At 42.8% G+C, this 13169-nt stretch overlaps 1 protein-coding gene across 3 annotated transcripts in view; it reads right to left on the bottom strand.

Annotated features, from left to right (window-relative positions):
• The window catches only part of MYO3A (myosin IIIA), a 312814-nt gene that overhangs the window by 211112 nt on the left and 88533 nt on the right, over positions 1-13169 (bottom strand). For all 3 annotated transcript variants that reach the window (XM_077490990.1, XM_077490992.1, XM_077490991.1), the window contains exon 8: positions 2826-2891. In XM_077490990.1, coding sequence (XP_077347116.1) covers positions 2826-2891 — 66 coding nt within the window. The remainder of the gene's footprint in view (positions 1-2825; positions 2892-13169) is intronic.

The following is a 13169-nucleotide window of genomic DNA, read 5'->3' as shown; positions in this document are numbered from 1 at the left end:
GACCGTTGATAATAATATCCAGCTGTCATTATTACAGATATTCTTAGTCTTTACAGAATACATAGAGTAATCAAGGCCCGTCCCACTTTCAATCTTTTATGGTAGTTTTGGTGATTCATAGCTGATGAAAGAACATAAAATTTAATTAAATATTGCTCTTTTATGAGTAGCATTACAAACATACAAGTGCCTTTAGGATGAAGGACAATTATATTTGCAATGTGTTTACAACATGTTTTAAACTGTCAGAAAAAAGCACCTGGAAGAAATATGCAGACAATCATAAATTCTATTCATATGGTGCTCTGGTGGGAATAGGACCTGGAACATAACCTTAATGTCATTCATCATACACTATGACTCTGGTCAATCCTTAGACACAGCACAATCCTATCACACACTCCAATGGGCCAATGGACACCTCTGCAGTTCAAAACAATGACAGTTTTTTTTGAGCCCCTCCTTTCCAAGAAGCAGACCACCCACCTGGGAGCCCCCCAGAGGATTCAGGTTTGGGATACCATAGGCATCAAGAGCAACCACTTATATCCCGCATGGTTTTCCCTACCTGTAATCGCAGAGGGTTGTGTGCCTTCCCCATGGATTGACCGCAACCTCACTAAATCTAAGCTATTCTGTTTTCTCTGAACCATACCATGGGTCCTCATTCTGCCTCTTTGGCTTGACCTTCTATGAACTCTGAGGACCACCACCACTCATATAGAGGACCCAGAACACCAACTGCCACAGTAGCCACAATGATAATCACTGGTTTATACAGATTTTCTATATTCTTAGAAAGTCCATGGTATGTCATGCTTCAAACCTTAAATGTCTCCTTTTCATTTACCTTTTACACTATAGGCTGCATATTTTTCTTTTAAAAAGACCTTTAATGATAATTAGGTTAATAACTGCTCAAATAACTGTGAGAAATACCAAATGGGATTAACAGCTATATGTTAATAGGATTGTTTGGCACTTACTATTGTATTGTATACTATGTTTATAGTCTTCATTCAAGTTTTTATATGAGGAAAATATGCTTTGTAATGTGTCTAGAAATAGGATTTAGCTTATGCTTGCTTTTTAATTATTTATCTTAAATAAATCAAATCTAACCTTAACCATTTCTAAAATAAACACAATGCTGACATGTAGAAACATAGCTCTGTAAGTTCCTTTTTTTGTCTTCATATTACTACTGTTCACCTTGTGGTGCCCCTTGGATCCTAGAACTAAACATGGGGCTTTGAATTCTCTCCAAGCTGGTAATAAACTCCACCCAGAGTTGCTAATCATTTTTTAATTTGTCCCCAGAACAAAAGATAAGTGTAAGTATTCTAATGGTGATATCTTTTCCAGGGACAGCTGTTTAAGACGGTAATACCAATTCTTTTTGTGACTCTTTTTGTGAAGCAAAAAACCCCATTAGGACACAAATTAGACAGAAAATAAACTGGTAGAGGATTTAATCTTTCCCCACTCTACCAAAAACTGAACAAAGTTTTTGGCTATACATACACATTAACTACATTCAAATTAGCAATGGTAGTAAAGAGCAAGATGTCCATATTTTGCCTGATAAACCATTGTAGACCTTACCAATTATATGGTGGCTACATTGCCCATGTAACAGCATAGTATAGTTTCATATTTTGTTGTTAGTAGTGATTAAGGAAATTAGGATTTTTTCACTTTGGTAAAAATATGGATATTTTGGCATAATTTCGTTTTTTTTAGCTAAATGCACTAAAATATATAGAGACGTCTAAAAGAAGATGGTTTTTAGGGGTGCAGTGGGTCATATATAGCTCTTGAGTGTTAAGGTGAGGATAAAGTAAGCTCCTTTAAACTTTTCTGAACCTTTACTTGAGCCACAAAAGCACCATCCTTAGCTGATAACATTAGACACTGAGGAACCCTAATGCTAATGCAAAACCTAGTCCTAAGTTAGGGTTATAGCTAACTCTAAGTTTATTCACAAGTTTTGTGTCCACCCGTTCAGTGCTGACATAACAATCAGATGACTTTGTTTATAAACAAAGGATTAAGGTTAACGTTAGGGATAAGGAAGAGTTAGTATTAGGCCAATGTCATACTTGTTACCCTATTGTTGGCAAAAAATTCACTAGCAACGGAATTGCTAAAAAGTGCTTATGACACCTCACTCATTCAGCCAGTAAAAGAGTATTTTTCTGCCCTGTCATGTCCTGGTTCTCTAGATTCTCTAGTGTGACATTGTTTTTGTATGCTAATTTTACCTAAGCATTTTGAAATTAGAGGCTAACTTTGATGAAATTTCATGGCAAAATAAATTTTGGCTAAAATACTCCACTGATTCCTAGTGCCTGGAGCAATTCAGAAATTGATTGAGATTTCCTTCTCAATACATGAACACCAAACAAGGTCAGGACACCCAATCCTCACGTGGGTTTCCTTGCACAGTCAGTGAAATACACGTCATGCCAAGTTTAATACAAATGTAAAGATTTTCTGCTATCTTGCCAGTCCAAGACAATTATTAAATACAATATGGGCACCTGCCATCTATGAAAGGCTTTTCACAAAATTTCACAGAACCCAGAAATGTTCTCCATTAGTCCTGCAATAGGAGAGGGGGCATATGTTTGTATAAGGAAATAAAGCTACAATAATCCCTACCCATTGACAGCAAGACTGCCTAAGAACTTTGCTAGAGGAGACATGAAGGAACCCCACAAGACATGGCTTTTGGACCTGCAAAGCATAACAGTATGATTATGTGTTGCTTGTTTTTGGGTCTCAGCATATAAAGTAAGGAGGTAAGGAAGGATTCTACTCACTTGCTGATAAAGTCATTAAGATCAGGTGACCACAGTTCTGGCTGACGTAGGGTCGGTGGTGGGTTCCTACAAAAACACATACCATTAATATTATGGCATTTGGATATCTCTGTTATATAAAATTGATTAAGCTCTTCCAAAAAGAGAATATTTACATATGTTATATTTTATAGAGCAACTCCATTAAAACAGGTCTCTGTTTAAATGTTGATCCCTGCTAGGCATTTAGTGCAGTTTCAGTTAAACACTGCAATAAAAATGGAAAACCCAGCTCCGTGACAATTCTGACTTTGCTTTTCAACTGATTCACCACTGTTGTTAACCTAAGTCAGTTCCCCATGTAATTCTAATTGTAATCCATTAGGGCCACAACATTTTGAAGCCTGAGTCTCCTGGATGGTTTTCTAGAGGAACACCAGGAGCAGGTGACCAGAGGTTTGTCTGGAAAGCAAAGTTCAGTTTGTCACTGCCATGTCTTGAGCTGTGAAATATCTTCCTCCATGGTAAAAGTCCCAAACTTATAACCCTGTTAATGGAGAATAATTTGTAACATTTCATGTAATAAGACATTACAAAGAGGTTATGAACTTCTTACCAACCCTTCAATTGCAAATTAACATTTTGCTCACCAGTTTTCCCCACTGGGACAAAAATTAAAGTTCTTCGCCCTAGGGGTTCTAGACAAATACCTAGACCCAAAGGCTTGACCGGTAACCACTCATGAATAACCAGTCAAGATACTCACAGAGAACAGGGAACATTTTTAAAAATAAACCTTTCTAGCTGACTGCTACATTGCATTTCATTTCATGTTGCACAGCTATGAGGACAGAATGATATCTGTGGGGCAAACTGTGAAAGTTAAACAATGTTAAAAAAAAAGAAAGAATACAAGAAAATGTGATATATCAAATGTATTAAAAATATTACTTGGTTAGTTAGTTAGTTAGTTAGTTAGTTAGTTAACAAGCTAGTTAATAGGTTAGTGTTTTCATTGGTGGACAATAATTAGTTAATTATTGTTAGGTCAATTAATAATTATTATTTATTTTAATAATTGGTGAATTACAGCCACGGAACTCTAAACACAGTTTTGGAAAATGCCTAATATCTATAAATCTACTATATACACACTTGTTTATTGACAATACAGTACTGACATATGTATTAAGACCTACACATTTTTGGGGTTCCTGTATTCAGCGCAAATAAAAGAAAATAATTTAGTCAAAAATTTTCACAGATTATTATAAAAAATACATTACACATTAAAAAAATTAGAACTGCGTTATTTTCACATTTAGTCAATGTGTCTGCCTATCATAAAATATTGGAAAAAAGAATAATTAAACTTGCGCTTAGTGTATGAGACTACAGCACTCCAAAATGTCTGAATACAGGATATTAGCAATCAAATATACAGTAATAACTGCACATATCCCTTTAAATAAATGCAATCACATAATAAATCCAACAATGAAAAAATGCAACATTAAAGTTCTGACTCTAATTTGAGCAATACTGAAAATTATCCAAAAAGAAATACAAAAAAAAAAAAAATATATATATATATATATATATATATATATATATATGTGTGTGTGTGTGCGTGTGTGTGTGTGTGTAGCGCCCTGCTCCTGATGGGCAGACGCTATTGTACTTTTTCAAATTTAATTGTCTGAAGCTGTAGTTTGGCTCAGACTAATTTTTCTAAAAGTTCTGGTTTCTGTACCAGTCCAGCTGGGTTGCACTGATTCCTACTTGACCGTAGGTGTCGCTGTCACCGTCGGGGGGTGTGGAACAGCAGCAGGCTGGATGCATTGAATGCCACCTCTTGCTCAGAAATAGTTCAGTGGGTGTGGATTCCCTGCTGTGCATTCTGGGAGAAGGTATTTAAGGTTTTTCTGGGGCTGTCTGTCTGTTCCCGGGTCCCTGTCTTGGAGTCCGCTATGGCCCTCCTGGCCTGGGGCCTGTGTCGCATGGATCCATGCCTCTGGGCCGGCTGGCCAGAGGCCTCGCAACTGAGAGTGTAGGGCCAGGAATGTCTTGGGGCCTACTGATCCAGGGGTGGACCTGTGCTATCTCACCTGCGGGGAGAAGCCAAGAGAACTGGAGAATCCAGGGGAGGATTTCTCAGGTGGAGGACCGAGCGCAAGGCTGGTGTCTCTGGAGGAGCCTGGAAACTCAGTTGAACCCAGATCAATATCCTTACAGTATCGCCAGGTCGGCTGAAAAAATCTGGTACTGTATGGTAGTTCTTCCTCAAACTCTCAAAACCACTAAGTTCAATTGACAAGTCTGTGGCAGAGACTTTGTTTAGCATTTCATCGGCTGCTAGGTCAAGTGAAAGGGGCCTATCCGGTGACTGTTGGATCCAGTCTGTGGAGCTGTTTGTCCTCTGGATCCAACTAATACCGCTAACCCGCAATTACTAGGTGCCTGAACTCCCCTTTATCCTCTAAACCTCTATTGAAGGACTGTGTATTTTGTCTTTCTTTGGTGTTATCCCTAAATAAATCTTCGAAAAGGACTAAGTGTTGGATTTATCATCATTTGGGCTACTTTCCAACGGGACCCCCCTAAGACGAAGAGGCGAGCAGGTGAGGTAACGGTAAGCCCGAATAAACCAGCAGCTCCTTCGGGGGTTAGTGCTACATGTTGGGGGCGTACGTCCGCAATTCAAGGAAACTGTAGTTAGATAGAGCTAGGGTTCTTGGAAAGAGACTTCGGGTCAAGACTATCTACCGGCCACAGTACTTGTATAAAGGACTTAGTTCTTCAATGCTTTCGACACTAGATGGTGGAAGTTTGCACAACAGGTTGGACTTTTTTACACTTAGACACACAGTAAATATATTGGAAAGAAAGTGTCATTTCATTTTCTTTTGAAATGGGGCTTTGCTTCCTAAAGTCACACATTTTGTATGCTTCTGTTTTTCTGTTTGTGTCTTTTATTTCAGGAAAGCAACACAATCTTCTATCAAGCTGCTGGAGAGTGGGTGGTTTATATAGTTAGAAAATAGGAGTTATGTGTTATGTAACCTGTTTGCATGTAAAATTATTCAAATATGTTGAGTGTTTGTTTTACCTTCTCTTTTCCCTTCCCTGTCCAAGTTTTAAGTTCAGGTACCAGACTTTCAGGACTGAAAGCCTTTATTTTTTCCAGATGATGGGGACATGATGGGGATGAGGGGGGAGTATGTAGCACCCTGCTCCTGATGGGCAGACGCTATTGTACTTATTCAAATTTAATTGTCTGAAGCTGTAGTTTGGCTCAGACTAATTTTTCTAAAAGTTCTGGTTGCTGTACCAGTCCAGCTGGGTTGCACTGATTCCCATTTGACCGTAGGTGTCACTGTCACCGTTAGTGGGTGTGGAACAGCAGTAGGCTGGATGCATTGGATGCCACCTCTTGCTCGGAAATAGTTCAGTGGGTGTGGTTTCCCTGCTGTGCATTCTGGGAGAGGGTATTTAAGGTACTGACACCATTTTTCTGGGGCTGTCTGTCTGTTCCCGGGTCCCTGTCTTGGGGTCCGCTATCCCGACCCCATGGCCTTTCTGGCCTGGGGACTGTGTCGCATGAATCTGCGCCTCGAGGCTGGCTGGCCTGAGGCCTCGCAACTGAGTGTGTAGGCCCAGGAATGTCTTGGGGCCTACTGATCCAGGGGTGATCCTGTGCTGTCTCGCCTGCGGGGAGAAGCCAAGAGAACTGGAGAATCCAGGGGACGACTTCTCAGGTGGAGGACCGAGCGCAAGGCTGGTGTCTCTGGAGGAGCCTGGAAACTCAGTTGAAGGACGCAACCCGGATCAATATCCTTACAGTATCGCTGGGTCAGCTGGAAGAATCTGGTACTGTATGGTAGTTCTTCCTAAAACTCTCAAAACCACTAAGTTCAATTGACAAGTCTGTGGCAGAGACTGTTTGTCCTCTGGATCCAACTAATACCTCTACTACCTCTAACCCGCAATTACTAGGTGCCTGAACTCCCCTTTATCCTCTAACCCTCTATTGAAGGACTGTGTCTTTTGTCTTTCTTTGGTGTTATCCCTAAATAAATCTTCAAAAAGGACTAAGTGTCGGATTTATCATCATTTGGGCTACTTTCCAACGGGACCCCCCTAAGCCCTTGTACACACGGTCGGAGAATCTGTCAGAATGAGTCTTATCGGACCGTGTCATCAGATAATCCGACTTTGTGTGGTATGCATCGGACTGATTCCGTCCGAATCTCCGTCCGACCCAATTTTCCAACATGTTGGAAATATTTCCCGACCAACTGGGCCGGACGGACCTAATCCGATCATGTGTAGAGCATTTTCATCGGACCAAGTGCCACGCATGCTCAGATCAAATTCCTACATCAAAGCTATTGGCTACTAGCCTGAATGTAGTCCCATCGTAACGAAATTACGTCATCACGTTCTGAAAGATCGGATTTTTCGCCAACTTGGCCCAACTGTGTGTATGCAACAGTTTCGGACACAATCCATCGGACTAAATCCGACGGGCAAAATCCGACGGATTTGGTTGGCAAAATCTCCGACCGTGTGTACGTGGGCTAAGACGAAGAGGCGAGCAGGTGAGGTAACGGTAAGCCCGAATAAATAAAATAAACCATCAGCTCCTTCAGGGGTTAGTGCTACATATATATATATATATATATATATATATTTATATATATATATATTAGCGGAGCATCCCAGAGAGAGCTGGTTCAGGGTTTATACGTCTCCCAGGCTCCTCTTATACACGTTCAGGGATCTTTGATCCATGGTTCAGTTCGGGTCTTGGTCCTCTCCCCCTGGCTAGTGAAACTCACCTGAGACAGACAGCCAGTGTTCTTGGCCTGGGAACCTCAGACAACTTCTGTCTAGGAGAGCAACAAGCTGGTAAAAGCTATTAAGCTGTGTATGTGTCAGGTAAATAGGACGGGCAATCCTGCCAGTACCCGTCATGGTTGCGCCGGGCCAATCCCTGTGCGCATGCACACACACAGGTGCGCGACAACGGGTGCACCCCGTGACAATTGTTGGTGCCCTCTGGCCTATTTAAGCCTACCGCAGATGCATACAAGTTGCTGGATTATCATCAGCTTCCTGTGTCTCCTGTACCTGCTATCCATATCTAGCGCCTAGAGGCGATTCAGTTCGCATTGTGCGCTATACAAGTATTTCATTCATTCATTCATTCATATCTGATTCCTCTTACCTACCTGGCTTGCTTGACATTTACTGCTCTCCGCCTGCATCAACCCCCGGCGTGGACTATGACCATTCTCCAGTCTCCGCATCTGTACCTTGTCTGATTGCACGTTGTATGACCCCTGGCCTGCCTACTTACTCTGTTCCTGATTGTCCTGCTGTACTCATCTCGGACTGATCCTGCTGTGTATGACCCCTGGCCTGGCTTTTGGCTCTGTTCTTGGTTTGTTCTACTGTTTCATTAGTTGGGATCTATCCTTGTACAGTTGCCCAATCAGCTCAACAGCGCACCCCAGCTGCCTCTGCTAACCAGCTTACCCAGCAGCCCTACCAGGCAATCGGTGCTTCTTTGAGCACCGTACTCCCTGTCTCACTCCCAGGGGTATGCTGCACTTAGCTGCAAGGGACGCTCTCTCAGCAATCCAGCATCACACTCGGGACTTGACAGTATGTGAAAGCTGACAAGCTGTAGGCTTGCTCAGCCTGGTAGTTAGGATCTGTAGATATTGTATAGTTAGTGGCGAGACACAGCTAGGTTTTTGTTTGGCTATTTGTGTTCCTATTTGTTTTTGGAACACTGTACAGCACCTGTATATAGACTTGTATATATCACAAATAAACACCGCACTGTTTGTCACTACCTCACTGGATTTGGTATCTGTGTCAGAAAGACTGCTCATCCCAGGGAGCTTTGTACCTGCTACCTGTCCCCCAGGCGGCAGCAGTAGTTAGCTACTACTTAAATGGGCCAGTACCTAAAGTGACTAAACATGGAGGAAATCCTCAAACAAATGGTGGTGTCCAATGCTGCACAACAGCAAATTAACGCTATTATACAGGAGAAATTGCAGAAGCGGCTAGGAAAACCCAGATTAAGGTTGTGGAGACGCTAGCACAATGGTCACCTGCTAAAATTAATGATGTTGGAGACAAGCCCTCAGTCATCCATATGGGTCTGGAGAATCACAGAAGGCCTACTATGATCTGGAATCGGCAGAAGAGGGAGATTATGAAAAAGTCAAGCAGGAAATCTTGGCGCGACTCATGTCAACTTGGCAGTTCGAGCACAGCGGGACCACAGCTGGTTCTTCCAAGACAAGAGGCCCCCAAGAGCGCAGATGTTCGACCTAATCCACCTGGTGCAGAAATGGCTACAGACGGAGTATTTGCAAAAAAAGGAGATAATCGGAACTCATATCATCACTAAAACTATCTAAGTGGTCATGGTTTATATCCCCTATTATGTCTCTCCTCCATTTACAGGAAGCTACTGCCGTAGCCAAAAATAGCATACAATAAAAAGGGGGGGGTTACCTTTCAAGTACAGTCAAAGATTAACTATACCCGAAAGGAAAAAGACAGCTACTATGGCTGTAGTGGACAAATATAGGGTAATACTAGTTAATTCAAACTTTTTATTAGTTAGCAAAAACAGACCACACAAGTATAAAATCACATTGCCCTATGACTAAAATACATCCGACCCTGCTGGACTTCCAACACGTGCACCCCTAGTGCGTCCTACAACCAATGATCAAGATACATTTAAATGAAAAGACACATATAAGACAAACAAAACGGACAAGGCGTCACTCAGATCACTCACACATTGAGCTCATTTATGGAAGCGATCTTCCTTTTTACCAAAATTAAATAATTTATACTATAACAGAGAGCTCAGTGTGTGAGTGGTTCCCCAGAATATCTAAAGAAAACAATTTATTTTCTATAGCGTGGTTGACAGAGCAACCAATTAATCAATGTTAGGTGTTACCAATGGACTATCACCACTTAAACAAGTCTTCTGAAGTTCTAATATTCCAAGAGATATGTTATTTCATCAAGTATTTTGTAAACAATATGGGACAAAAATGTCAAGTTCAAATACTGATGGGGAAGAGATCTTTTTCCATTGAAAAAAGGATTTTGTGGATGATTTTAAATCACAGATAGCTTCTGCGGATGTCTCCTGTATCTAGATACAGGTCCTCAGTCCCTACAAAGTAGCAATCAGTAGAACCAGTGATTTTAAATAGTCTACCTTGTAGCCATCTCATCTCACTTGCAGCTATTCAGTTTTACAAAACTTTGCTACATTACCTCTTCCTGACGGAGCGTTGATCGATTGCTGGCAGTTTACCAAGTTAACAGCCGTGAATAAACATCCTCATTACTTATTCAGATTTCCAGAGGACATGACAATGTCCAACACAGCGCTGCTTAGCCCATCCGATCAGCCAGAACATCAGGATATGTTGATGTAGTTTACTTAGCCGATATCTCAGCACGATACTGGTCAGCCATCAGCACTTTTCTGGATCCCCGTTCAGGTGGTAGTGTCCTCCGCTATATCAAAGATCACAGACATCAAGATGTCCGGCGGAGCACTGAATCGCTATAGGTGGTTTTTACCGTGTCCATTAGTTTTGCATAACACTGTCATAAGCACCCGCTCTCTACGCTGGGGGTAACACTCTAGGCGTCTGTAGCCCGTGATTACGTCACTCTACGTCACCTGTAGCCCAGCCGGAGTCCCTGTCTGGGCTACAAATAGTGGAGTGTGTGGACAGATTCATGGACAGATTCTTGAGGTCACTACCAGTTCCCCTGCAGAAGTGAGTGAGTCAAGGAGACCCCAAGTCGGCAAACAAACTGGTGGAGTTCGTAGAGAAATACTTTGCTGCAGAGAGCCTGGTCACCACCACTACAGCCACGTGGGCTTTCCACCCAAAGCCACGGTCTCCCCAGGCTAGACTATTCCAGGGGAAGTGGGTGGTAAGCATGGCAAGGAGATAGAGGGGGAGGATTTTTGATGCCAGGGCTGAAGTTTGATGTCCCAAACAAGGGAAGCCACTGCCTGTCAACAAATCAAACTGGGGCAGCACCAGGTGTTTCCATTGCCAGGAACTGGGACATGTTGTAGCAAACTGTCCATTGAGAGATGAATCTATCCAGTGTGATGTATGTTATAGAAGGCAGTCTATATTGGCTGCTGTTTCATGCGCTGCAGCACCAATTGCAGGAAAACACATGTGCCAAATGACTGTTAATAATAAGCCTATTATGGCATTACTGGATTCTGGAAGTATACTGACTTTAAAGCTGAGATGGTTGAAACTGTGAATTTTCATGCAAAAAAAAGTTGCTGTGATCTGTGTACATGGGGATACCCGGGAGTATCCTAAAGTCACTGTTAGCTTTAAAACTGACTTAAGTGCAGTGACCCATCAGGTGGGACTTGTGCCCCACTTGGTGCATGAAGCCATCATTAGTAGGGACTTCCTTAAGTTTTGGGAACTCTGGGATTGTCCTGACCCGGTCTCAGTAACTGTGGCAGAGGCAGAGGCAGAACTCCTGGCCGGCACTGACAATGTGGGGACTCCTCTAAGTGTTCTCCAGGTGTTCCTTTCTCGGTTATGGCAGGGGAGCTGGAGGAGCCTGAGGAAGTCCCCACAGCCAGTGAAGGTTGTCAGCCGTCTGCTGACTCTGAGGCTACATTGGAGTTTGCTGACCTTAATGTGTACAGAGAAAACTTTGGTACCAAGCAGAGAAAAGAACCTACCCTTGCCAGGGCCCGGGAAAATGTAGTAGTGATTAATGATGTACCTGTCAAACCAGAGGACAGGCCCTGTTTTCCTCATTTCAGCAGCAATGAGGATTTACTGTATCATGTATGTAAAAAGAATGATGAAATTGTTGAACAGTCGGTGGTCCCTAAGCCATACAGATGGGTGGTGTTGGTACTTGCCCATGGGCACTTGCTAGGAGATCATTTAAGTGTTGAGAAAAAAAACACGGAAAGGGTGTTGCGCAGGTTTTACTGGCCCAGGATATAGAAAGATATTGAGAATTATTGTCAATCTTGTCCTGTGTGTCAAATGTCAGCCCCACTACCCCACTTCCGAAAGTCCTTTAGTGCCTTTACCCATTGTTGAAGTGACCTTTGAGAGGATTGCCATGGACCTGGTGGGCCCACTCCCTAGATCTACACGGGGTCATCAGCATATTCTTGTAATCATGGATTACGCTACCTGTTACCCCAAGGCAGTTCCCTTAAGCACTGTATCTGCTAAGAACAAAAGAGTCGTTCTGTATATATACCAAAGCTATTCAGTTCAGTCATGTTGGGATCCCTAAGGAAGTCCTTACAGACCAGGGCACCCCATTTATGTCACGAGTAACTAGGGAGTTGTGCAAGTTATTTAAGGTGGTGCAGTAGTGAACCTCTGTGTACCACCCTCAAACTAATGGCTTGGTGGAACGCTTCAATAAAACATTAAAGAGCATGTTAAAACAGGTTGTTGACAAGGATGGGAAAAACTGGGACTGGGATGTTTGCCATCGTGGAGGTTCCCCAGTCCTCTACGGGGTATTCTACATTTGAGTCGCTTTATGGGAGACACCCTCAGGGACTCTTAGACATAGCCAAAGAAACCTGGGAGGGGGAGCAGACACCCTACAAAAGTGTCATTGAGCATATCTCTCAAATGCAGGACAGGGTTGTAGCAATCATGCCCATGGTAAAAGAACACTTAGGCCCCTTTCACACTGGGGCGGGAGGGGCGTCGGCGGTAAAGTGGCGCTAAAATTAGTGGTTTTGGCGGCGGTATTAAAAAAAAAAGAAAAAGGGTTAAAGCCGAACGCAAAGCGCCGGTATAGCCGCGCTGCCCCATTGATTTAAATGGGTAGGATCGGTTTAGGAGCGGACAGGGGGACCCAACTCTGTGTTTTCTCACCTGGTGACAGGGTTCTGGTGTTAGTTCTCACCATTGAGAGCAAGTTCCTGGCTCAGTGGCAGCGTCCCTTCGAAGTAATTGAAAGAGTTGGGGAGGTCAATTACAAAGTGTACTGTATCAACCAGGTAAAAGGAAGCCGGAACAGATTTACCACATGGAAAGCCCTGGAAGGTTAGACTGGCATTAACTGCGAGGTCCCTCCCAGTAATGCCTAAGGGTACTGAGTACCCTCTGATCTCTGAGGTCACGATTCCAGACATCCTGTCATATTCTCAAAAACAGGAAGCTAGACAGTTCCTGATAAGGAATAGCGAGACATTTTCAGAGTTACCTGGCACGACTTCAGCAGTTCAGCATGATATTGTTACTGAACCTGGGGTCTGTGTCAAGCTCAAACCGTACCAAA

The sequence above is a fragment of the Lithobates pipiens genome, unplaced genomic scaffold (genome assembly GCF_037356315.1).
Source record: "Lithobates pipiens isolate NorthernLeopardFrog02 unplaced genomic scaffold, aLitPip1_a1.2 Scaffold_19, whole genome shotgun sequence".
In the NCBI taxonomy this organism is placed as follows: Eukaryota; Metazoa; Chordata; class Amphibia; order Anura; family Ranidae; genus Lithobates; species Lithobates pipiens.
The sequence above is the reverse complement of the archived record's forward strand: the minus strand, read 5'-3'. Positions and strand labels throughout refer to the sequence as shown.